Raw genomic sequence first — 27932 nt, forward strand, 5'->3', positions numbered from 1 at the left:
TAAAATTTGAAAAATGATTGTGTGTGTGTGTGTGTGTGTGTGTGTGTGTGTGTGTGTGTGTGTGTGTGTGTGTGTGTGTGCATAGTCCCAGACTGTATGGCTGAGCAAATCCATTAACCACAGTTAGGCAACATCTTCCGTAGGGCCATTCACAGGTACAGTACTGTAACAGTACATGTGCCATGTAGGGAACCAGTGCTCCCTTGTGCATGACAGTGTCTCACTCATGTCAGACCAGGGTTGTTCCCACGGCAAGGTGCATGGAATCCAGGAATTATGAGGAAGTTTGGCTCATGGGTAGGTGCTGCAGCTGCTCTACCAGGGTACGCATCTCCACCATGTGTAGTTTTCTCATCAGCACCTGAGAATTTTTGTCAGTGTTACTGTATAAGTGAACTGTGAGTTACCCGGCAGACTCCACTAAAGTAGAGCATTTAACCTTATCTAAACATTAGCATTGAATAAATACAATTGCTAAGTCTGAAAATGTGATCGTAAGTGTAAATTATTTGTGCAACGACATTACAGTGCATCATGTTGGCAAGTAAGAAGCATGCCCCTGAGCCAGATGATTCCGAGAAAGCCAAGCGAAGATGGCGGCGGGTGTCTTTAGAAACAAAAGTGGAGGTCCTAGATCGTCATCATGCAAAAGAGAGAAAGAAAGACATTAGCAGAAGTCTGGACCTGCCTGTGTCAACAATCACTAGCATTCTGAAAATGGCATCACAGATTAAAGAGGCTGCTAGTGCCATGGCAGTCAGTGCAACAGCTGCTGTGTCAGTAAGTGTTCCAGTGCTCTGTTATGAGTGTTATATTCTATCTGTTTATTGCCAGGCACCTCAGTCCTGTAAAGGGCGGCCACAAACAAATCGCCTTCATGTCGTCCAGTCCAATGCCACTTCACTGTCTTACTCCCAGCTCTCATCCCCTCTCTTATATACCTCTCCACTCCATTCCTCCATCTCATCATCAGTCTCCCTCTTCCTCTCTCCCCTTTCACCTCACTTGCATACACTCACCTCGTTAGTCTCTTGCTCACCATCCTCTTCACATGGCCAACCACCTCGGTGTATTTCTCCTAACACTTTTTATCACATCCACACCACAATGCTACTTCACTTCCTCAATTGTCAGTCTGTCTCTCCATGTGACTCCACATGCTCCTCTCAAATAACTCATTTCCACCGCTCTCACTCTTGACTTGTGTCCCTTCAACAAAGTCAAATAACTCATTTCCACTGCTCTCACTCTTGACTTGTGTCCCTCAAACAAAGTCCAAGCTTCACTTCTATACGTTAGAGTTGGTATCACAGTACTGTACTGTCATGTAGCTAGTAACTTTTTCACATCCATGCTCACTTTCCTGTTTCTTATCACTGCTTTCAAGGAACCAGCAACCTTTCTTCCTTGTACGCTTTTAAGCACTTCACCCTCCAAACTTCCATCCTTACTCATCACACTACCCAAGCACTTAAGCGCACTCACATTTTCCATTTCCTCCTCATCCAACCTCACTGTACGTGCACTGATGTCATTTCTCTCAAAGACCATAACTTTACTCCTCTCGACATTCACCTTTAGATTCCGTTTCTTATACACTTTCCCAAGCCTTCCAGCTCCCCTTCTTCTTCACTTAACAACACTGATTCTTCTTGTTTGCTTTTTTAGTTAGTTGTTTTCCGGGGAGGGGCACTAACATTCCACCAACCCACTTGGTGTCACGTAGTGAACACATGTTGGTTGGTTATAAGGTTACCACCAAGCACTGTAAATGATTTCCTGTCAAATTCGCTGGCAAAGATGTTTGCTCTTTCATGCAGATCATCTGGACTATTAAGTAATCCTAATGGCAATAGAATATCCTGTATTCTGGTCAACTCTCATTTCCTTGTGAGAGAAAGCCTTACGAGAAATACACTGAAGTGTTTTGGCCATGTGGGAAGGATGGACAGCAAGAGACTAATAAGGAGAGTGTAGGTGAGTGAGGTGGAGGGATGCAGAAAGGGAGGGGGGGTAGGCTGAGGATGAGATGGAGAGATGGCATGGAGAGTTATATGAGAGAGGGGTTTGGGAGCTGGGTGGAGGGCAATGAAAAGGTGGGGAACAGGGGGACATGGAGGCGATATGTTTGTTGCCACCCCATACGAGATTAAGATGTCTGGCAGTAGTTAGACAGATAGAACAATATGAGTCTCAGCTTGAATTTTGACAGTGTATTGTCACTTGGAATAAAGATTACAGAGTGACTGTACTTGTGGCTGAATGTTTCCTGCCTAAGAGTGATGAACGTGTGGCTAGTTACCAAGTTTGTAGCTGCATTTCACTGTCATGGTAGTTCCTCCCAGGGTCAGTGGTAGCCACTCATCTACTACCTAATGATATACAGGGTATTTCTTTTTTGCACTGTATTTATGCAATATATATTGTATACCATGTATTACAAAAGTATAGGCTGCCATTATTGCTGGTTGAGTATATGATGTAGGACTTGGAAACACATGGTCGAGGTTTTGCTTGTGTCTTTCATCGGTGTTAATTGATCTGTTAGTGTCTTTGTTGTCATTGTTAACCTTCAAGGTGTTCCAGAATGAGAGAGGTGGTTTACATATAACTGTTAATTATTTATTATATTACTGTATTGTGTGTGGTAGCATTGCTATCATAGGTTGTTTGATTGTTGTGTAAAAACCAACAAAAGTGATGTTTGTTGTGATATACAGTCAGGGGCGCACCCGGGGGGGGGCCACCGGGCCTGGGCCCCCACCTTAGCTCTCTGGGTCCTTTAAAAATTTATATATATTTATTTCGATAACAGCAAAACATGAAAAATTGGCAGGTACAAACAAAGAGTAACACATGAGCCAGCAGCTCTCTGACTCTAAACCTGCATGTGACCTCCCTTTAATTATCGGATTACCTGACCTCGCCCCACTACGGGCCCCCTCCTTAGAAAATTCCTGGGTGCGCCCCTGTATACAGTGGGCTTTCACCATCCACTCACTTGATGTTGTGCTGCTTTCAGGTGCCTGCCCTTTCCCCTCTTCCTTCCTACTTTTTTCCTTTCTATTCTGTCTTTCATTTCTTCATTCTTTCCTCCTCTTTCTCTCTATGGGTGTCACTACACTGAGTGACAAGCCAAATGGTTTCCTGTACACCAGGAAACCATATACTATGCTGGGTGGTAACCATATACCATAACCAAATAATGGCATGTGGTGGTTTAGTGGGTAGTTAAGTTGCTCCAGTCGGATTGAGCTGGTGCAGGTTTATATGCAAGGGGTGGTTGGGGTTTATTGCTCATGTAACACCGCTCAGGGATGAGTGAGGCTGGCCACTTTCATCCTAAATGTCAGGACCAACTTGCCTAGCCCCAGGCTCCTACACTGCTCATGGGGAAAACACTGGATTAAATGATGATGATGATGATACAGTATTTGACATCACAGGTTGAACTTAGTCTTTCTTAACTCTTTCAGCGCGAGAATATCTTGTATATTACAGTATTCATGCTACCAAAAGCTGGATTGTATAAGTGAGGAGACACTTAGAACTGGAGGAGTTAGATGCAGCCTTTTTGAACCCCCCATCTTTACTAGAGGTCTATGCTAAATTTATTAAAATCATGTGGTAATATCAAGAATAAACTATGAAAAGGCATATTACACTAAAGAATTTAAATCTTATTCATGTTTAATTCATTAACAAGGCTTCAGAGGAATTTATCCAGGCTATGAAAAGGATACTTTTTCTAATCAGTTTATTTATTTATTTATTTTTTTTTTTCCCACAGGACTCTCCTCAGCCTGCAAAAGGTCAGCTAACTATACAGACTTTTTTCAAGAGCTTTACTACACCAAAGACCAAGAATGGAGAAAACAAGGTACTGACAGTTACAAAGCAACTAAGAGACATTAGGATTGTTAAAGAGGAGGAATCAAAGATCTCAAATAAAGATGGAGAGCCAGATGTTACACAGACTGAAACTGTAGAAAATGGGAGCATAAAAAGTAAGTCTTTGGGCACCTGCAAAAATGTAATAGTGAGCCACATCTCTCAAGCCACCGTTGAAGTGGAACAAGGAGAAAAAAATGTTATGGAATCTAAAATAAAAAATGGAGACATCAGAAAAATGATGTTAAAGAGTACTTGTTCTGCTGGGAAAGGTGAAGCAGTGAAATCAGACCTTCAAAAGTCTGATGGCATTATTAATATTGATGAGGAAATTGATCATGCACATATGGCATCTGAGTCACAGACGCAAGATGTTGAAATTTTAGAGGACAGTTCCACAAAGAGGATAGAGAAAAATAATTGTAGAGCACACTTATCATCATCTGACAGTGAGGAAACTCATCATGCAAAGGAAGACTCAGAGTCGCAGGAGCAAGAAGTTAAAATTTTACATGACGGTTGCGTAAAGAACTCTATGGATAATATTTGTGAAACTCAGTTCACATCAACCAAGGCAGGAAGCAAGTTGGTGATTGAAGACTGTGACAGTTCCTTAAAATGTGACCCAGGTATCATTGCAGTGATGACTGTGAACACTGCAGAGACAAATACAGCCATTTCATCGCAGTCAAAAAAAGAAAAGAAAAATGCGTTTGCTTTTATGATGGCAAATAGGCACAAGCAGAATGAAATTATAAAACAAATGGTAGAGAGTGAGAGTAACAGTGAAGACAAACCCTCAGTGAAAGAAAAATCTCATTCTCAGAAGCATGATAAAGCTACTAGACATAAAAAAAGAAGAGATAGTGAAGATGAAAATATTGCACTGGATTCCCCATTAACAGATAATGAAACAAATATTGCTGAAACTGACCATGAACCTCAAGATTCAAGGAGACATCTGCAGAGGAAGGTAAAACAAACTATTAATATAAGCAGTGAATCCGAAGACAACTTTTCACCTTGTAAGCAGAATGGAGCATTGTGTGACAGTAAATCCAGTAATGATGTAACACCTACTCCATGCACAGACTCTTCTAATTCTGATACATCTGTGAGTGTAGGTGAAGATTCAGAGGAGCACTTGAAGAAACCATTGTTATCTGTAAGTAATAAGTCTGTAAACAGTAATGAAGACTGTATATCTGATGTCATTACAGTAACAGAAGTAGGTAAAGGCAGTATCAAAAGAAAACAGAGTGAAGAACAAGCTCTTGATTTGTCACTTCAAGACTTTGATGTTACCCCAGATAAACCTGTCAGATCAAAGAAGAAGGTAACAGTTGTCAAAACAAAAAAGATAAAGGTAACAGGTACACAGAAAAGGGTACCAGGAAAGAATATTCGATCAGATAAAACTGTAAGAAATACACCAAATTCTTCAGTTCAAGTGAATGGTGATTCAGAACCAGATGAGAAGGTACATGTACCTATTGCCTCCTCTGACAGTGTTAAAAAACTAGTAAAGGGGATAAAGAAAGACATAGCAGCAAGTGCAAATAAGTCTAAGCCTAAGAGAAGAAGAGGCCTAATTAAGAGGCATAATGATACTGATGTGAATGAAAATAATATAAGAAAGGAAGAAGCGGCATCAAGTGGTGACCAGGTTGAGAAAGACAGTGACTCAGTTTACAGAGGTGATACAAAGCTGAAGAAAAAGAAAGGTAGCAAGACACTGCAAAAATATAATGATGAAACTAAGAACACATCAGAAAACAAAAATGATGGTAGTAAAACAGAGGATGAAGTAAAAAGCAAAATGAAATCCACAAAGAGAAAACGAAAAAGAATTTTTATGTCAAGTGATGAATCAGAAGAAGACTTTGTTACTCCCAGATCCAAAGTATCTGTGCAGGAGAGCAGAAATGAAGACAAGGACGGTCCTGACACAGCTGACATAAACAGCAAGGTAGTAAATGATCAGCAATCCATGGAGTGCTCTAAGAGCATTGGTATCTCAAAATTCTTCAAGAAAATTAGCCCAGAAGAGAAGGCCGACGTGAGAAATAAAAATATTATCAGAGTTAAGGCTGATGTGCATGCCGCATTTGATGGCAGCAAGATTTCATCCAAGAAGAAAGCAGAAACAAGAAGTACCAGTAAATCTGGAGATGCAAATAGTACCTGTCAAGAAAATGTGGATGAAACACATGTATATAAAACAAGAAGCTCTGAAAAAAACAATAAAAAAGTAAGGAGTTATGAGGTGGAGGACCTGGATAAGATAGAATTATTAGAGCAGATTTTACTTCCCCCCTCTCCAGTAAAAAAAGAACAGGTATTGTCAAAGGTAAAGAGACCTGCTGCTTGTAACATTCTCCCAGAAGTTAAGCTAAAGAAGTTAGTTGTGAATGATTCTGAATGTGATGAGAGAAATAAACAAGAATCAGCTGAGAAACATGAACAACAAGAGACTGATAAATCTAAAAAACCAGATTCAGGAAAGCCTGTGTTGAAAGCCCTTTCTGGTAAGAATATTGCAAACTGTAAAAAGATGGTTGAAGGAGAAAGTAATAGACAAGTTATTTCGGCTGAATCTTTGGAAAAGAGCACTGTGGATTCAGAGAGTGAGAGAGCATATGCCAAGAAAACAGAAATAGCTGCACCATCTATTTGTAGAAGATCTCAAAGAAGAAAGAAACCCTCATCCCAGATCTTGAATGAAGCAAATAATACCAGTTCAGATTCCAAGACCGTTAAAACCACATCATCCAGTGAAGTCAAACCTACAGAGGCTGTTAACACCTCTAGCTCAGACTTTGAAATGGAAGCCAGAAGCCAGAGGAAGTGTACCTCCTCTGCTGTATCATCTCCAGAGGCCGATGGGTCTGAGAAAGAAAACTGTGGCCATTATGCTTCAGTTCCGGTTGCCAAGCCCGGCAGACTTAGGTAGGTAATTTTTAATGGTTTGCACTTAATCATCATTGTTGTCATGTGCTTATTAACCCGCCCCATCCCGACCAATTTTCCACCACTGACTCCCCCCAATCCCGACCATTTTTTTTTTTTTTTTTTTGCTCAAACCTCCGCTTTTGGTGAGAAACATCGAAAATTCATAGAAAAATCACTCACCTGAGGTTTGAAATACTCGATCCAGGTACCAGTACCTCCTTACCTTACTGGGTTTTCTAACAGGCTGGCACCAAAGAAAGCGAATTCAATGGGAGGGTAACTATTTCACACCACTCATAAACGGTATTTATTTATTTACTTTGTACGAATTTATATGTAGTACGAGAGTATATTGGTTTTCAAACAGTAATATAGGCATTATAAGCATTGTTTCACTCACTAACTCATCACCATACCTGACCTTTTTTTGCCACATTACTTGATCATCATTTCTGACTGTTTCTTCCTCTAATGCTATGTAAAGTTTGTCCTCCACATTGTCATTGATTGGGGAATCACTCTGGCCATGAATTTCGTACCGTGGCATGACATGGCTCTACTGGCCAGGTCACTGATAACAGGTGAATTGATGAGAGTGGCATGCAGGGGGGGGGGGAGGTCATGCTGGGTAAGGCATTGTCCCTGCCTGGCATCTTGTTGAGGAAGGTGTCCCGTGTATACGTACAAAAAATCACTCGCGAAAACTGAAAATTGTGCAAATCAGGGACCTTGCAATTGATTCGCGTTTATGTACATTGACAGGGTTGGCAGTGACAAAACATGTGGACGTTAATTTACGTCGACGGGACGCCGCGGGTTAATGGTGATTATATGGAGCACTTCCATATACTGTATTGATATTTCAGGTTAACCCCTTCAGTCCATTGGTGTATTTTTAATTTTGTCACTTCCAGATGCTTTTATTCTGGTGGTTTTGGGGTGATCACAGCTACTTTTATCCCCTCCACTTGTAAAATATTTGTAAAATGAATAAAATCACCAGGGGTACTGTACATACAGTAGTGTATAGGTAGTTTTTATTTATTTATTTTTTTATTTATTTTTTTTTTTTAATGTCCAAATACTGGTATGCCAGATGACCAGAAAACACTGCCAAATTAAGCATAGGTACTGTACAAATAGGTTACGTTAAGTTTAATTTGGATGTTGAGCATACGTAGGGTCTGGGTATAGTAAGGGAATAGTGTTCATTATCCGGATGTTGCCACTACCCGGACATGCCTTTGGCTCTATTATGTCCGGATAAATGGGGAATTACTGTGTTAGGAAAATGATATAAGGAAGTAAGATTTTTTTCTAATGTACAGTATACAGGTATTACACCTTGTAATGTGGTACTTGTGTTATCAACTTTTACTATAAAATATATATCATGCAATAGTTGTAATTCGTTGTTCACAAACTGAAATTTCCTCGTCCAGTATGTAGAAATGACAAACCGTGATAACAGTTCTTACAGCGCCCACACTTGTGTGGGGCTCAACCCATCTTGCCATTGCAGGTCTAAGAGGTGAGTGGCCTTCATTTGATGATGTGTTTCCTTTTTTCAGATCCATACATCCCTATCTTTTGCAGTGTGGGGAAGCTAGCCCGTACACGATGGTCGAGAGGTTGTATATAGAAACAACATGTTATAATAACAGCAACAGATTGGGGTGTGTGGATCCAAAAAGGAGAAACATCATCAGATGATGGCCATTCATCTATAAGGCCTGCTATGGCAAGATGGGTTCGAGCTCTGTGAAAGTGAAAGTGCTTTCATGGCTCTGTGTTATGATGATGATGACAGTGATGGTGATCTGATATTCTGATAATTTTCCTACCTGTGGCTTTCCTTCTGTTTTGTTTTCTCATTATTGGATCCTGCCCATCCTGTTGGTAGATTTATTATAGGGAATTAAAGTAATGATCACTGTCCATTTTTGTATTATTGGTAAGTTCAAAGCATTTTATGAATTTTCCCAATTTCTTTACAGGTTAAGATTAAAGAGAATTAAACTTCCATCTCAACAAAAGAGAAGAGGGAGAAAGACTTTGGGCTTGAAGCAGGAGAATACAACAGATAATCATGTACAAAAGAACAAAGCCAAAAAATTACTGAGGAAAGCGAAGAGTAATAAAATCATCAAGAAGGGCAAGAAATGCATAATGAATAAGGAAAATATCAAGTGCGCACAAGATATGACTGTCAATATGGCCCTTGTTGATGATTTAGTGATAATAGATGAAACAAAGAGCTCAAGTGTTAGCACGAAACAGACTAAAGATGATAGCATGAAACAAACGAGAAAGAGAAAAATGAAGCAGGTGTTGCTTAAGCCACCACCATCAGAGACTACATCAGCGGGTAAGATTCGGAAAAGGGTGAAGAAATTAAAAGCTGTGAATAAAAAAAAGAGTGCAAGAGACTCAGAGATTGTTGACGTTGGTCATAAGTCAACTCGTAAAGCAGCTCTGAAGGCCAGAAAAACCATAGAGGAACAAGCAGTTGATGTGATTGACCTGGAGGAGACAAAGGAGACCAGTAGGAATAACAGAAAAGAAAAATCTGCCAAAGGTAAGCTCTGTGATCTAGTGAGCTGTGGCTTGTTGGTCTAGTAGGTTAAGGCATGCCGGCTGAATATGGCCCATAAGAGTGGCAGGGATGAGTGAGGTTGGTCACTCTCATCTTAAATGTCAGGACCAACTGCCTAGCCCCAGGCTTCTATGCTCCTCATGGGGCAACATAGGATTGGATGATGGATGGATGGATGGAGTGGCAGGGGTTGAGTTGTATGCTAAGATTACGTGTAATGGAGAGAAAACAGTTAACTGTTTTTGACTGATGTGCCAGAGTCTGAATTGATAAGAATTATGCCACTGCTGTGGAGGAGGGAGGCAATTTTGCCTTTGAAAATGGAGCTAATTGAGTTAAGTGTAAGAACTTATGTGGATTGGGTCTGCTGATGCAATGCTGTGGTAACACCATCATGAAGTGCTTATGGTGCCACCAGTCTAGAGTCATTCAGCTTCTACAACATAGGAAAGGAAGTGTTGTCATAATTTAAAAGTTGCATAGAATTTCCCTACTGGCTGTGTTGATGGAAGGTGTTATATGAAAAATTTTGATGTTGCAACATGAAGCACACAAAAGAATGTGAGAAGGAAGGATACTCTTTGAAGTTTTTGGAGGGAGGAGAAATATGGAAGCCTGGACACTGTACTGGTTGGATTGTCTGCAAACTTTTTTGCCTGATATCTGATATTCACTTTCTCCTTTAGTTCACATCCCACAGTAGATCAAAAGTTGCCAGCACTACTCCTATGTGCTCTAGATCTCCCCATTTAATGTGAACAGTACATAGAAAATGGTAATCATAATGAAATTATTGAAAGTGGTTTAGGTCTCATTACAGTACTGGTATTTTCTTTTTCTTTTTTTTTTCCCAGATACCAAACTTGCTCCAATATTCTGTAAAAAGGCCAAGTCACCCCCTCCTGTTGAACTGGTAAAAGTGGTGCCCCTGTCTCCCTCCAGGCTGAAGGCTCGCCAGGACTTTCTTCAGTCAGGAGTGCCTGATGAAATAAGAAAGCAGATATTACTGGAAAAAAGGTACAGTATCATTATTGTTCTCTGATCGATGACATGATAACATTTTTTCCTAAGAACAATGTTTTAGATTTTGATAATGACAAGACTGGTGCATGATATGCTGTAGGCAGTACATGCATTTGATTAGGAAGTATTATAGTTACAGCAGCTGAAATTTTGTAGTCAGTATGAAAAGGGTAAAAGAAATACTACCTAGCTGTAAGCTCTACATGTCAGTTAAGGCCATAAATTAGGTGGGAGTTGGAAGCCCTGTTTCCTGTACCATAAGTCCTTGTTATCTGTTGTCATTTTTAAAACCATTGCTAACCGTAACAACTTCTCTGCCAGTACTCCTAATTTACTCATACATTATCAGATACTGTATATATATATGGAAATGTTGTTATTTTGGAACACATTCTTCACTTGAAATGAGTCTTGCCTATGTAAGCTTAATGATGTAGTGCCCTCATCTGCCAGTACAGGTGGTGCAGTCTCACATGTGTCACCTGTAGAACAGGAGGGGGGTTAATGAGTTTGTTTGTAGAAGTTTCTTTTACCAATGTTCCCAAAGAGAGAACCTAGTTCTAGTAATCTGCATTTCATATGATCTTGGAAATTGGGTTAGGTTAGTGAAAATAATGAATTTTTATTACCTTGCAGCCAGGATGATGATATCATGATATGGCCTCCCCTTCCTACTGTGAGCCATGTTCAGCAAAAGGATGATGATGATGCCGTGTGGAGCCTAGGCACTCCAGATGTAAGTGTGTGGGTACAGAAATGTGTGACTCTAGCTGTACATTGCTGTCTCTTATGGTCATAAGCTTAAACAAAAATGTGGAGGCCATGAGTTGCACTCACCACTGATTGATGTCCTTAAACAAACTGTGGAATCCACATTTGAGGAATGCTATCTTTGTGCCATTTTCAAATGGCAAAATTACTTGGAAAAATTGTGAAGCATAAGTAAGTTCTTGACAGTTGTTCCAGATACAAATGGTATGATGATCTAAATAATAATCAAGCTGTGTATGTGTGTCTGTCTGTCCGTTCGTTCATTTCTTTCATGAGAACGGTAATATATATCGATCTAGTTCTTTTTGAATTAGGCCAGGGTATGTCCAGGGAATGTCAAAAAAATAAAAATAAATAAATGGCAATCACACGTGATGTCATTCCTTCATTCATCATCTAATCCTGTGTTGCCCCATGAAGAGCTTAGGAGTCTGGGGCTAGGCAAGTTGGTTCTGACATTTATGATGAGAGTGACCAGCCTCACTCATCCCTGAGTGGCATTATGTGAGCAATAAACCCCATCCACTCCTTGGAAATAAACCTGCACTGGTTCAATCCAATTGGAATGCCATAATTACCAACTAAACCACCAGGCGCCATAATTTGGTTATGTGGTTACCACCCAGCATAGTAAATGGTTTCCTGGTGTTCAGGAAACCATTTGGCTTGTCACTCAGTGTAGAGTCACCCACAGGCAGAAAGAAGAGGAAAGAATGAAAGAAAGAAGAGGAAGTGTAAAGTTACCCGTAGGCAGAAGGACAAGGAAAGAATGAAGGAAAGAAAGACAGAAGAGGATGGGAGGAAAGAAGGCTGGAGGAGAGGAAAGGGCAAACACCCAACAGCAGCTCTACATCGAGTGAGTGGATGGTGAGCGCCCCCACCTCCTTGTGGAGTGTATCAGTTGCACAAATGTGGAGTGCCACAATTATTGTTCAAGCATACCACCGTTAGTTATACCTATCTATTATGAATAAATTTTAGCATTTATCCTGTACAGTATATCTATTTATCTGTCTATATTCAGACCCTTATCCCTTTTAAGGGTGACAACAAAGAAATTGTCTCTGTTCGCCCTGTCCCCTTCCATGTCGATGTCCTCCCCCCAGCTTAAACCACCCCACCCTCTCACATACCTTTCCACTCCATCCCTCCATCTCTTCCTCAGTCTCCCCTTCCCTCTCTCCTCATCCATCTTACTCGCATATACTCTCCTAGTTAGTTTCTCACTTCATCCTCTCCACATGGCCAAATCACCTTAATGTATTTCTTCTAATGCTGTCTGTCACATCCACACCACAGATCCTTCACTATCTCATTTGTCAGTCTGTCTTTCGGTGTAACTCCTTATGCTCCTCTCAAATAACTCATTTCCACTGCCCTCACTCTTGACTTGTGTCCTTCCAACAAGGTCCAACCTTCACTTCTGTGCTCACTTCCCTATTTCTTATCACAGCTTTCAGTGAACCAGCAACCTTTCTTCCTGATCATACCCTTTCAAACACCTCATCGTCCAAACTTCCATCCATACTCGTCACACTACCCTAGTACTTAAATGCATTCACATTTTCCATCTCCTCACTATCCAGCCTCATTATGCATTCAGTGACATCATTTTTCTCAAAGACCATAACTTTACACTTCCCAACATTCACCTTTTGATTCCATTTCATACAAACCCTCCCAAACTTACCAAGCCTTGCAGTTCCTCTTCATCTTCACTTAACAATACAGCATCATCTGCAAACGACAGAATGGGCAGTTTTCACACACTGCCCTCTCTTGTTAGGGCTGCTTCAACATCCACTGCTCTACTTTGTATCTCTTTTATAACTCCATCTGAATTCAAATTGAACAACCATGGAGATGTGACACATCCCTGCCTCAATCCAACATTCAGATAGAAAAATTCTACTACTGAATATATATACATATTTAGGAATGAGTAATGACTCCTGCCAACAAAGATATGTGAAAGCTTCAGTTGTACATATTCAAAGGACTTATAAGTGTTGAGTATATTCCTGTATTGCATTTTACCATCTTTGGCATATGTTTTGTGCCTAGCTATATAAACTGCATCAGTAGATACTTGCATAATTTCATTGGGGTGAATTGCTGGTCACTTGCCTTCAGTGTCTGGACTGAGTAGCCAGGTCCTGGGTCCCAGCACTGCTGAAGGTGCTAAAGGACTGGATGGTGGAGAAATGAGACACTTTTACACTGCTAATGCTTTTTTATTATTATTATTATTATTATTGAAAATAGCTTTTTCAATATCTTTTTCAGATTCCTTTGAGGAGTAATTATGACGACTTTTGCCCGGGCACCTACAAGAAGGATGACTGCCTACTGACTGATGTAACTTTTACCAAAAACATTGACCTTAATTGTAAAGAGAAACAGCTCCATACACAGATGCTGAGCTTAACTGATGTATTATATCTCCTGAATTATATGAAAAAGAAAAATCCACAATTTCCAGTGTATAAGATGTTCAAGAGATATTTGGATATGAAGAAAAAGTCTGTTAAAGCTTACCAACTGGAACTGGAGAAAGAGGAGGAAGCTGTGATTACTGTAGAGGATGGAGAAGTCACATCAAAAAGGAGAAAACGCAAGCGAAAAGGGGGATCTGATTTGACTAATAAAAAGAAGCGCCTCAAGCTCAGTAGAGGCAAGAGCAAACCAGAGGAAGACCAGAGGGAAGAAGAAAAAGCTAATGTGCGTCCTGTATGGCAAGAAAAAACTCCTTATATGTGGACCCAAGTGTTTGCTCCAAAACTTGGTTGTCAGGTTATAGGCAATGCAGGTGAGTTTATCTGTGTAATGTAAGGTGTCTGGGCTGTTTTTAACTCCTTGAATCCACTGTCGTATTTTCTTAGTTTATTGTTCTTACCTCAGAAAGATTTCATTAAGCTTTGGAAAGGAATTTTGTAGGGAAGTGTTTAATGGTGGCCAAATCCATCCCACCCTGTTTAAAAGGTCTTTTAACCTGAATATAAGGTCTTTTAACCTGAATATAATCATCTGGAGATGACAAGAATGAAATGAAAAATACATCATCATACTGATGGAATTGAAGACAAAAATTTGATGACAGTGGTTCCATGCTACATTATTTTTTATTTATATTGATCAGATCAGTAAATTGTTTTATGATGCATTACAATACCGTACTTGTATTGGTCTTTTATTATAAGTGATGGTAGAGTAGTTTCCAGCAGTATTTCTGAACTATACTTTGTTCCTTGTTTCATAGGTAAAGTAAAAAGATTAAAGTTATGGCTCCAAGAATGGAAGAAGAAGTATCAGATTCAGCCCAGTAAGCAAGTGAGAAAGAAGAAAACATCCAAGAAAGGTGAGAATGTACTGAATCTGTGCATCTGTTTACATCTGGCCTGATATGTTTTGTGTTTAACTTTACTCCCTTCCCACCATAAATTAGTGTTAATCATTAATGTCATATCATCACCATCATCTTCACTTGATTTCCCACAAAACAGTGGAGTGGCTGGGGCTCAAAAGTAGGAAAGAGGAAGCATGTTGGTTGAAGAAATGTCATATAATTTATAACTTATCATTTATTAAGGCTCCAACGTGCTTCCATGTGTCGACCTTGGTCACCTAATGGTGGCTATCCATGCTGATCGATCTCCGGCAGCCTCCCTATTTGGTCTCATATCCTCGAGGTAACACCTTATGACCTTGTCTCAGGTTTTTTTCGGTCTGCATTTGGCAACCCAACCCGCGACTTTCACACTTTTCTGATATTATCGTTCACAAAAACTGATACTGGTAGTTCATGTTGCTGTGGTAGATGGTTGGCTATCATCAGTTGTGGGAGGTACTACCATAAAATTGAAGTGAGGCTACAAGTTTGGTTATTTGCCTCACAGTCGTTACTGTTAGGCAGGAAATTCAGCTACAGGTAGAGTCAGAATGCAAACAGAGACTCTCACATTGTTACATATCTTATTAAACATTTTAGATTTTTGCTCTCCATTCAGTTTTCGGATGCAGGTACTGTGCTGGTAGTAGTAGTAGTAGCAGTTGTTCCCTAGGCAGTCTGGCCGAACAGCCCCAAGTTCCTAAGGAAGGCCACGGCTGAGACAGGGCTATCCCACAGAGCTTCCAAGGAGTGTATGTTGTGTTGTTGGTGCAGGCTATTGCAGTGCAGTCTTCCATAATGTGCTTAATAGTATGGCGTGCTGTGTTGCATCCTGGACAGGCATCAGCAGCAGAGTCATCCAGCCCCTTCTGATAACAGAGGGCTGGATGGTGCCCACATCTTAGCCTGGCCAGGTGGACCCTGTCATCAAGAGGGAGGTAGGATTCAGAATGGCAGATATCAGGTGGCCGTGCATGCAACTGTGTGTTGTCTTTAAGTGACTGAATGGAGCGGCGAGTGATTTGAGTGTGGATATGCTTCTGGAAGCTGGTATGAGGTGGGCAAGAGAGGAAAGATGACAGTATTTGTGTATGATATCGTGTGCTGGGTGTTGTCTTGATGTTTCGTGGTGTGTGTGTAGATGTGCTGCCATGTAGTGTAATGGATGGTGTAGGTTTGTGGAGGTTGTGGCAAGAGTTTGGGTGCTACTCATGTCTAGATGATCCTTGACTTTGAGGACTTTGGTTTCTTGATGTAGGTGTTTTGTAGGTGTACTAGCTGTGTAGTCTGTGATTATTTTTAGGTGCTTGTTCTGTATGGTCTGTAGGGTATTGTAGTGTGTTTTAGTGAGGTTAGAAGCCCAAGCAGGGCTTGCATAGTTCATCACTGAACATATATATTGTTTGTATACTGTGGTGGTGGTTTCTTTGTTGTGTCCGTATGTTGTATGGGCAAGTGACCTTAGGGCGTTGAGTCAGTGTTAATTTATTTTTAATGTTTGTGATATGTTGTTTAAATGACATTGATGTATTGTATGGTACACCAAGGATTTTGTGTGTGTGTGTGTGTGTATGTGGTAAGGGGGTGCTGTTTTTGGCGAGGTGTGGAATGTGACTATGTTCTGCTGTCCAGTTTGTGAGAAGGGTTACTGTAGATTTGGCTGGGGTTATTTTGAGTCTGTGCTGAACCGTTTGTGTAGTGTGTTGAGGTAAGGTTGGAGGATGTAGCTGGTTTTGGCACTTAGCTTAATATCTAGCCCATAGAAAACAACAGTTGTACCATGGTCAACTTCATAGTAGAGATATCTTTAGAGAAGGCATGGCATCATTTGCATTTTGTTTTCTTAGTAATTGATGGGATAATTTAAGGATATCTCCTAGAGGTGGACATTTAATGCCATAGTTTATGAGTTTATCTGCCTGTTTAATATTATATGAGGTCTTATGCAGGACCTCACCTCCTTGAAAGGAGGGTGATGGCGAGAATTAAGATTTGCCAATGTATCAGTTGCAGTGGTATCAGCCTATATTTGAGGTATCAGAATTGGTAGTGGTTAATTTACAGTATCAGAGGATTGGTATCATTTAAAATTTTGGTGTTGGTGCATCCCTAGCTACAATATTCTTGCTCATGCTTGCCAAGTATGAATCAAGAAGGGACGTTTGTACGGTACTACGAATAGTGCATGTAAAGTCAAATTGTTGTATTGGCTGTATTTGTTCGTATCTTAGTCTGCAGGTCATTGGAATGAACTGACAGGTTTTGAACATTGCTTAAAAATTAGTTTCCAGAAACACCAGCATACAGTTTAAATATCTGCCATGGCTTTATCAAAACCCATTAAGGTTCATTTCTTTGGCCTTTCTTTTTGAAAGTCTAATGTTTGTGCTTTCTTTTCATTTATATTTAGGCCATACCTTTCCCTGTCACTCAGTAGGAATGAGGGTGAGATGATGATGATGATGATGATATCACGACTAGGTGTGCTTTAGTCACAGGAATATGCCTTTCTTAGCGTATCTTTTCATTTGGTATGAATGAAAACAATAATTGGTATTATCCTGTCAGAAAAATTTGGCCAGAGACATTTGTCAATTTCCACTGGCTTCCGTATCATTTAACTTTGAACCCACCCTCACTTTTGCTCTCCAATGCAACTTGCTGCACCTTAGAGTGATTGGACCATTTTTTTTGCCCATGACTTTGTCTGGTGGAAGGAGTCTGATTTTTGCAGTTGTGTGTTCCAAAAGCTCAGTTCGTTAAGAAAATTTCTTTGATATGTAAATTTTAATTCATTGAACAATTGAGAGCAACTCACAATATCTGCAGCTGATGGATTGAACTAAATAGTGTTTGGAATTTTCATAGTCTTGGAATCCAGCAGAAGTTTGTGTTACAGTATTTGGTTTGGGAAGATATATTCTTTTATGCTGCCTGTTCTTTTTGTTCAGCTGTTTTAAGTTACCATTTATTGACAGCAGATATCTTACAAATCATAATATCTTCTAGGTAGCTTCATTGAATCTGATGACTCAAGCAGCTGGGAAGAGGAAGATGATGATGATGTAGCCAACACGTACCTATTGACTGGACCTCCTGGTATTGGCAAAACTGCCACAGTCTTTGCTCTGGCCACTGAATTAGGATACAAGGTAGGCTACTCTAGATAAAAATAATATACCAGTATTAAGAAAGCATATGACTAAGTGAATATGGATGGATCATGAATGGGTTTATGTATGTATGATGTGGTTGAAAAATTGTTAATTTCTTTCCTTTTGATGATGATGGTGCTGAAGATGGAGGCCTTCATGTGGTGGCTCTGATAATAACTGGGTGGCTGCACTGCCCTTTTATACAAATGTCCCTGAAAAGGAGGAGGCTGGACTGCTAGACATAGACGGCTCTGGCCTACTGTCCACTGGGTTCACATACTGGATGAACCTGGGGCACAACTGCCACTACCACTGCTGGTAATACTGCATCTTGTTGATGGTTGTGAAGCTCATATAAAAGTAGGTGGATGTCTGGAGTAACTGCTTGAGCATCAGTACAGGAGTGAGACAGGGCTGTGATGTTCATGTGATTAGTGAACGTTTATTAATGGGGATAAGAGAGGTTAAAACTTGAATTTATCTTACTCTGTGTCTTTATCTTACCTTACTTCATCTCTTATGTGGTAATTAGAGTTAGAATGATGATGATTCCCTTTTATGTAGATAATGCTTTATAAATGAAAGATTTGTTGAAGTAATTTCACCTTCCATTTAGAAGCTTGTAATACAGCCATTGAGTTTTATAACATTTTTCTGTGCACTGTGCAAGCATGGTAATAGTCAGTGATTTGTATGAATTATGTGTTAGGTGTTAGAGGTGAATGCATCATCACGGAGGCCAGGCCGACAGGTGATGAGTCAGCTGGCAGAGGCTACACAGTCACACTCAGTCAACAATACCTCTGTGTCACCATCCACCAGCACCCTTGCAGCCTTCTTTACCAAATCTTCAGAGTCCTCAAAGAATTTGGTGAAGAAAGGTAAGTGATACTCCTCATACTAATCTATCAAGGTTCTAGCTATTAACAGTTGCTTAAATTTTAGGTACATATTTTACAAAGCTGAGTCTGTACTTTGGTTGAAGAATGGTTTTGGAAAAGGTAAAAGCTCGTTACTACTTTTCCATTAATTTTCCTTATAGAACATCAATACTTGCTTAGAGAAGCAGCTCAGTTCTTTTTGGTCATATTGTTGAGACTTAGCTTTTTGATCTGTTGAAAACCTTGTAGGGCCTGGCAGTCTTATAATTATCAAAGCTAATGTTATTTTACATGCTGATTTTTGTAATTATATGGTATCGATTGTATTCAATCTTTATTTATTTAATGACTTTCTAATGCTAACTACCTCCAGCTCAGTTTGACTGCTCTTGTATGTAACTGTCTTCCTCCTCTGCATCATCATCATCATCATTGTCATTGTCATGGATGTTGTTTACTGTATTAACCCCTTCAGTATGGGAACTTGCATATTACAGTTTAGTCTTATAGCCTCCACACAATGTTGTTAGTTTTTGAGAGACCATTATTAGTGATGGATCGGAAACAGTTTCCATTCATCACATCACATGCTCATTTCTCAGCCTTAGGTGAATATAATTGAATGAAGGTAGCAAGAATAAATTTTAATCAAATTGAAGGAAGTGACATGATGTTTATTACTTACACAGGTTAATTTGTTTTCCCTAAAGTATTAAAGGACCAGGTAGAGGACAGTCCTGAACCCAGCAGTGGCTCGGAGAAGAGGAAAGGAGTCTCGCTGGTGCTTTTTGAAGATGTAAGTAAACATTAATATTTTTCTTCATTCTAAAAGGCTTGAGATTGTTGATGACAGCTGTAAAGGAGACGGTTTTTAAAAAATGAATGTAATTGTTCAAGAAATTGTTCAAGGTTTTGCTTATACAGTACTGTATTGATTGATAGCAGGAAATATATTTTACAAGTACTCATCTTAAATGTCAGAACCAACTTGCATAGCCCTGAACTCCTACGCTGCTCATGGGGCAACATAGGATTGGATGATGGATGGTTGGACAGTATATGTAGTTGTTTATGACACTGTGGTCAAGTTTTTGCCCACCTAAGATTTTACTCCTTGGATTGGTTGTTTTCAGGTTAAGTTTTCATTATATACATTAGATTGAGATGGTTTGGACATGTGAAGAGGATGGGGGATGATAATTGGGTGAGGAAGGTGAGAAGTGTTAATAGTGGGGGTGGGGTTACGAGGGGTAGACCGAGAAAGACATTGGACAAGGTCATTAAGTGTGACCTCAGGGTTAAGGGACTGAACAGGGAGGCTGCAATGGATCGTGCAGCATGGAGAGCTGCCATTAGGTGACCAAGGCCGACACATGCAAGCATGTTGGAGCCTTTAAAAACAAAACGAAACGATATATACACACAGTACTGTTTTGTGGTATCTGCATTATCTGTACATACAGTAATCTCTCAGTTATCCCGCATAATTCAGCCAACCCCCCTGCCGGATATTGCAGAACACCATATATTGCCTAGGTACGCCCAAAAGCTATTCATTCGACATTGAGCCGACTAATGTGTCACTACCCTAAGCTATCCGTCTCGTCTCTGTATCCTAAAAACTTTCCAACAGTATTACCCATGAGTAAAGATTAGAATTAAGCGTAAAATACAATACAGTACTGATACAGTACATATACAATAGTACAATAATACAATACGTAATATAATCATAATCATACTCTACTCAGCTAGTGTTGGCATTGTTGGAGGGTAAAGTAGTACACTATGCAGTACAGTGCACTAAATTCCCTGTGGTCTGGTGGCAAATGGCCCCCACAAAGATTACCTCAGCATGGGGGAGGCCACAGGCTAAGTCACAGCACTAGGGGGTAGTCATTGTGTGGGTCACAAATGCACATTGCACAGCTCTAACAGGTGTAACTATTTACAACAGATTTGACTGTGTACATTACAGTTGATGAGTTGCACTTCCACAGGGGGAGTGACGAACCAAGGTTGCAGGCAATGCCGGGATGCACAGTCATAGGCTTTTACTCGGGCAATGCTAGGTACTTCCACTATTTACATTTATACCTTGAGGGACCTGTATATTGGTATTCTTAACATTTTATTTTACTGCCATCACTTGCTGCTGTACACATGTTGATTAATTGCATAGTATATGTCAAGCCCATTTGCCCTCAGATTGATGTTGTGTTTGATGAGTGGGACGATGGATTTATGTCTACTGTCAACAACTTCATTGCTACAACCAAGAGGCCCATAATATTAACTGTCAGTCACCCAACCCCAACTGTTCTCGCAAAAATTAAGGGGTACTACGAGATTATGGAATTCGTACCACCCCCAGTAGATATTGGAGGTAAGTAATTACTAAGTGGATGCATTGTGGTCTAGTGGATTAAGGCACTCCATCCAGATGTGGCCCATGAGATTAAATGTGAGGGTTTGGAGGATTTATTGCTGTAAAGGATTGGATAATGGATGGATTTGTTGAGATATGTTTAAGTAATTTAATGATAGTAATTGATTTGTTCTTCACACTGACTTTAATTATTGTTACTAGAATGGTGAGAGTATTTCCAGATAAAAATAAAGGGAGTAACTAGCCACACAATCATCGTTCTTATGTAGGAAAGTCAGCCACAGTTTAGTAGAGTCAGTGTCGTAGCTGAGATTCTCACATTGTTGCAAATTGTATAGCATATCTGTTTCTTTCTTCCAACATATTTCCAGCACCTGTTGGGAAGAAACAGCTGGCTTTGACACCGTTTACCTTTTAGATCATAGAAAACATTAGCTGTCTTACAGGCAGCTTCAGTATGGTGATTCCTGAGGAGGATGCATGATGTCATTGATGGAGTGAATAAAAGGGTGATTGTTAACCCCTTCATTCATAGTGATCTTTCTGTAGGGACACAATCATCTGGCATTATCCAGAATACAATAATAGTTTGATATATTTCTTTGGTTTCTTCTTGACCTCTACAGATGATTTTATTCACATTAGGGAAGACCTGTTGTACTGGAAGTGTAAGTGAAAGCTGTATCTAGCCCCCCAGTTGGTTTGATGGTTGGAAGAGCAAAAGACAAAAACTTTATGTTTCATCAAATTGAAGAGGCTAATATCAAAAAAGATTATCAGAGAAGTAACCTAAAGACTTACTGTATTTTTATTTTTCCAGCACAACATTTACAGTTAATAAGCCTAGCCAATGGTCACCACATTTGTGGTGAGGACATGGAGGCCCTGGTACACAGTCATAAAGGGGACATTCGGCAGTGTCTTCTGGACCTGCAGTTGTTGTCTCTCTCAGGATCCTCATCAACACCATGTCATTGTGTCACACAGGTAGGTCTACATACTCTAGGATTATTTAGGTATCTGTGGTAAAGTGATGTCAGTATTTGATTTTTTATTTATTGTTATTATTCTTTATTTATTTGTTTCATATTATTAATTATTTATTTTTGGCATTAGGTGGTTTTCAGCTTTTTAACCCCTTTTCTTATCAGAGTACTTTTCTAAGTTCAGTCAGATCACATGAAATTAACAAGAAACAGTACAATTATTAGGCTTTATTTGGTAAAAGGAGTTTTTTTTTACGACTTGCGCTTTGTACGTTATTGAGATTGTTGAGTTTTAGTCCAAAAGCTGCCACTGATGGCCTTCGCCACACCAAAGCTTATTGGAACTCATGCCAAAGCCCCCCACCCCATCCCACTTCATGTACTGTACATTCTTTCCACTATTCATCATCATAGCCTATCCAGTCTACTCTGAGAAGAGATGAGCCTTGAGCTTTTGAAAGCTGGCAGCTGATTGGTTGTCTGAGCATATTCGTTATTATGGTAACTTTGCATTTTAAATGCCGTAATTTTTATTTTAAGGGTTACGTTAACTGTTTGACAGTATGATGGCCCAAATAAAGTATATAGTTATTTGTGTAGATCAGTTTAAAAATGGGGCCTTACAAAGTTTATCAGATGGTCTAGACACAGTTGAAATTTTGAATTCTCAGGAAAAATCAAAACATGTCCAAGTAAAGTTTTACGAGTATCTTGATTTTCCCCCCATATTCAAGGGAAATAGGGTAAATTGTCATTACTGCTGCATTTTGTAAAATCTGTCTGTCTATCAATTTCCAGACGCCTTAATCCCGTAAGGGGTGGCCACAAACAAACCGCCTCCATGTTGCCCTATCCTCTGCCATTTCACTCCCCTCCTCCCAGCTCATACCCCCCTCTCTCATATACAGTACCTCTCCACTCCATCCCTCCATCTCATCCTTGGCTGCCCCCTCCCTTTCCCCCCTCCTCCACCTCACTCACATAACTTTCTCCTTGCTAGAGTTTCACTCCCCATCCTCTCCACATGGCCAAACCACCTCAGTTCTCCTAATGCTTTCTATCACATCCACACCACAATGCTCCTTCACTTCCTCATTTGTCAATCTGTCTCTCCATGTATCTCCACATGATCGTTTCAGATAACTCATTTCCACTCCTCTCACTCTTGACTTGTGTTCTTCCAACAAGGTTGAAGCTTCACTTCCGTGCATTAGAGTTGGTATCATAATAGTGTACTATCATGCAGCGACTTTTTTTTACTTCCTTGCTCACATCCCTATTTCTTCTCAATTCTTTCAAAGAAACAGCAGCCTTTCTTCCTTGTTGTACCCTTTCAAGCTCTTCATATACTGAAGTTCCATCCTAATCACATTACCCAGGTACTTAAATGCACTCGCATTTTTCATTTCCTCATCGTCCTACCCCACTATACATTCAGTGACTTTATTTCTCTCAAAGTCCATAACTTCACTCTTCCCTACATTCACCTTTAGATTCCGTTTCTTACAGACTCCCAAACTTATTCACCAAGCCTTGCAGTTCCCTTTTGTAAAATCTAACTTAGGAAAACATCAGAATATCTGTAAAAAGGACCGATAGACAGGGCTAAAGAAGCTGTATGTCACCACCACTTTTAAATACCCCACTTCTCATACCATGTCACAGCTCTGTAACTAGATATTTGAAACTAAAAAGATTGAAAACTTACTGATGACGCGAAAGTAGAAGGCATACTGCATACTGATGCAGCAGCAAAACTATCTATCTATTGCCAGACGCCTCAATCCCGTTTGGGGTGGCCACAAACAAATCGCCTCCAAGTCGCCCTGTCCCCCGCCATTTCACTCCCCTGCTCCCAACTCACACCCCCCTCTCTCATATACCTCTCCATCTCATCCTCGGCCTCCCCCTCCCTCTTTCCCCCTCCACCTCACTCACATACAACATGTCCGAATAACATTTACTAACCCAAATTTCCCCATCAGATATATGTTGTCAAATAATAATAAAGAGATTATGTAGTAACATTGCATTCAGCCAGTCATCACCAATCTGTCAAGTGCATCTTCGCCTCGATGAAAAAAACTGAGTATAGTACCTGGCATTACAAGTAGCCTCATACCTCTTGTGCTGTAGAGATTGTACAAGGGATTTCCTTTCTCTTCTGATTTATTTCCCCAGTGAGGTAAAAGATCCATGTATTGGGTCTGTGATGATGATCTTGTTCTCTTTTCAGTTTGGGTGCCCTGACAGTGTTGGAATATCTGACAGTCAAAATACAGATGTGAAGGATGGGGCACTCACCATCCACTCACTCAGTGTAGTGCTGCTCTCAGGTGTCTGCCCTGTCCTCTCCTCCATCCATCTTTCCTTCCAACTTCTTCTGTTTTTCTTTCCTTCATTCTTTCCTCGTCCTTTTGCCTACGGGTGACTTTACAATCCCTTTTCTGTCGTTCATTCCTTCATACTTTCCTCTTCCTTCTTCCTATGGGTGACTCTACACTGAGTGACAAGCCAAATGGTTTCCTGTACACCAGGAAACCATTTACTACGCTGGGTGGTAACCGTATAACCAGATTTTGGCGCCAGGTGGTTTAGTGGGTAATTATTGTGCTCCAGTCGGATTGAGCCGGTGAAGGTTTATATCCAAGGGGTGGTTGGGGTTTATTGCTCACGTAATGCCACTCAGGGATGAGTGAGGCTGGTCACTCTCATCTTAAATGTCAGGACCAACTGCCTAGCCCCGGGCTCCTACGCTCCTCATGGGGCAACGTAGGATTGGATGATGGATAGATGAATGAAGGATTTAAGTTTATCCAATATATTTCCCCAGTGAGGTAAAAGATCCATGTTTTGGGTCTCTGATGACGATCTTAATCTCTTTTCAGATCGGGTGCCCAGACAGTGTTGGAACATCTGACAGTCAAAGTACGGATATGAAGGATTTAAGTTTATCCGATATATTTCCTGAGGCAACTCCAGTTCTGACTGAGGGGTCAGAGGAAATCAGTCTGTTCAGAACTGTTTTATCAACAAAGCTTCAAAATACTGCAGTGGCTGGTGGTCAGGTTAAGCAGTCAGTCTATGCAGGAGACCAGTGTAGTCGACAGCACTGCCCTAAGGGACATAATTGGAAACATTCAGAATATTCCCTCCCATACATGCTTCCATTCCCATTGAAAGATGCCAAGAAAACCGTGCCAAGATATCCACTCCAAACTGATGACCCTGTGCTCAGGGAGTCCAGTCTGTGGGAACGTTATAAATGGTTGGCGTTAGATGATGATGAGGAGGAAAGAGGGAAGCCAGAGGTAGAAAAAGAGGAGAAAGTGTCAGTTAAAGAGGACTGTAGCATACCACAGCATATACAGAAAGCATCTGTACAGTGCATAAAATCTTTTGCGGACCTCTATGGTACATTTGCTGAACTAGATGTACTTGAATCTTCATATTCCGTGACTCATCCCCGTCAAGAGATCAGGGAGAGGTGTTGGTTGTTGACACAGCCTGCTGGGGGACTTGATGATGCCCACGACAACCCTCACATGTACTGGGCTGCTGATGAAAATATAAGTGATATAACACATGAACTGGGTCACAGAGCACTGAATCACTGCAGTGCACAGATTACTTCTGCTTTAACAGATATAGCATCAGCTGACTGGCCACAATTCTGTTTACCCATCAACCCAAGAAAGATGAACTCAAACCACAGAATACTCACTAACACTGAAAGGTAAGCATGTTTTCCATCTCCTATCTGGCCTTGTTTCACATACACTATCCTGTTTATTCTTTTCCAACTATTTGTTTTTACAGTGATGACTACATCAGATAGATATGCATTATAAATAGGTTTTTACCTTGAATAATATCAGTACAGCCAGCATGGATATTTGCCTGTGTGACAGCGAGAGCGCGATGTTGATGCTTCAATGGGAAGTATAAGTTTCCATCAGCATATCTCAGGGATAAATAGCATAAATTGCCATAACCTGTATATATATATATATAAAATCAATGGAGAGGGAATGTACTGTAGATTCACTTGGTGCAATCAGAATTCATGTGAATATAAAAGCTGTTTTTTTACAAATATTTTTCTACAGAAGGGTATGTGAGTTTTCCTTATCGGCTAAATTCAGCTCGTCCTATTGGCCTTTGATATATCGTTTTTATCTGTTTCAGTGATATCAGCATAAAGAGCATCTATTCAGCTTTACAGTGACACCCAACTTATTACTTTACCATGAATAGTAAACGTTTAGGAAGCATTTATATAAAGTCACTTCACAGCTCGCGGCGTGACAACTCAAAATTTTCTTATAAATTTACTTTTGCTTTTCTCTGTGAAAACTAACATAAATTGCCATAACTTTATATCAATAGCAAGGTAATTTACTGTAGAGTGACCTGCTGCTATCAAATTTCACGTAACTCTAATACGTCCTTTTTACAAATATTTTTCTGCAGAAGGGTGTGCAATTTTTCCTTTTCGGCTAACTTCCACTTGTCCTGTTGGCATTTTAGCTATCGTATTTACCTTTTTCAACCATACTGCAATGAAGAGCAACAACTATTCAGCTTTAAAATGGTACCACATTCATTTTGAGATGCCTGAACACACTGCGTTTGAAAGACTGGAGACCGTAGACAGTAGGAAAAACAGACAGAGAGAAACAGTTTCAGAGTTGACCTGTTGCCTACATGAAGGACTGGGAGTAGCGGTTAACTCTTGCTCTAGACAGTTGGACAGAAAGGGGATGAGAGTTTGATGCAAGATAGGTGCTACGTGCCTGCCATAGTGATGGAAGGATGCAAGTGGACAGTTCAGAGGAGCAGTGACTCTTGAAGCAATGGTAGAAAAGAGATAAAGATGCAACAGTGCAGCGAAGAGACAGAAGTTGAAGGGAGCCAGTAAGAGGAGGAGAGCTAATGAGACGAAAAGCCTTTGACTCCACCCTTTTGAGAAGAGCTGTGTTTGGGGAGCCTTCCCATATATGTAAGGCATTATCCATTATTTATAAGTCAATCCCACATGCTCTTCCCTCCCCTAGAAACTCCCCCACTGGGGATGTTCATGACAGGAAGGTCTCAAGGTTGCTTTGTTTTTATCTGTGTTGCTGTGTCAGTCACTCTTCTTCCCTTGCCGTTTATTGCACTTGTAAATATGATTGTTCATCCATCTTCCCTCATATAGCTGGAGCTCTTTCCTTTGTAAAATCATCACCCCATAGGTACAGTCCAAGGACAAAAGTTCACTGTATATTTCACCATCGGCTTTTTGCTTCTTCCCCTGGCTGATATTCCCAAGCCGAGAGGGGCTTGGTATGCTTCACTGTTTATAGATGATTCTCTCATTTAATGCATCAGGAAGGAAGGTAAAGGACATGACCTAACTCTGATGTAGACACTTGAATATTAGGCAAACTTTTGTCCTTGACCATACCTTGTTGCTGAAAAGCATTGGAGGATGTTTTTATCATGTGAAAACTTTTGTAGGCTGTTAATAATCCAGTATAGTAAGGTAATGTCAGTGTTACTTACAGCTACTTTGTTTTGTTTGTAGGGAGCGTGATGCAACATACAGTGTGTGGAAGCAGCTTCCCCCAGTGGTGCAACTAAGCCAAGAGGCAGTATCAGGATGTCTGTCGTGGATGAGGAGTGTCATTCGATCCCATGAGACGGCAGAGGCACTCGGTAGGAAACGCCGGGGAAGACGTGTTCTCAGTCATTTGGCTCATTCAGGCTGGGATATCACACCACAACACAGACTAATACTTGCTAATGCTCTCACAGATTAACCCATTCAATAGTAACGTCTCTTCCTCGGTTATTATCACCTCCCCCAGACAGTATTATTCAGCACAAGGGAGACGGCAAACTGATAACGTCAGACA

At 40.4% G+C, this 27932-nt stretch overlaps 1 protein-coding gene across 1 annotated transcript; it reads left to right on the forward strand.

The window, feature by feature from the left end:
• Positions 1 to 276: 276 nt before the first annotated feature.
• Positions 277 to 27932, forward strand: elg1 (enhanced level of genomic instability 1). The gene is made up of 16 exons (XM_080285294.1): positions 277 to 297; positions 529 to 780; positions 3791 to 6840; positions 8366 to 8374; positions 8841 to 9421; positions 10294 to 10456; positions 11099 to 11198; positions 13520 to 14042; positions 14493 to 14610; positions 17635 to 17773; positions 18486 to 18657; positions 19368 to 19453; positions 20866 to 21043; positions 21867 to 22033; positions 24921 to 25768; positions 27602 to 27932. Exons 1-16 carry the CDS (start codon positions 277 to 279, stop codon positions 27834 to 27836), a joined length of 6642 nt encoding a protein of 2213 aa, XP_080141420.1. The 3' UTR covers positions 27837 to 27932.

Source organism: Coenobita brevimanus, chromosome 105, assembly GCF_032717465.1.
Source record: "Coenobita brevimanus isolate Jiangsu-jjx chromosome 105, ASM3271746v2, whole genome shotgun sequence".
NCBI lineage: Eukaryota > Metazoa > Arthropoda > Malacostraca > Decapoda > Coenobitidae > Coenobita > Coenobita brevimanus.

Excerpts from the sequence above, each read along its gene's own strand:
- elg1 (XM_080285294.1), top strand. The coding sequence starts at position 277 with ATGAGGAAGTTTGGCTCATGG. Across the intron at positions 18,658-19,367 it reads AAAGAATTTGGTGAAGAAAG|TATTAAAGGACCAGGTAGAG; the intron begins GTAAGTGATACT and ends TTTTCCCTAAAG. Across the intron at positions 19,454-20,865 it reads CGCTGGTGCTTTTTGAAGAT|ATTGATGTTGTGTTTGATGA; the intron begins GTAAGTAAACAT and ends ATTTGCCCTCAG.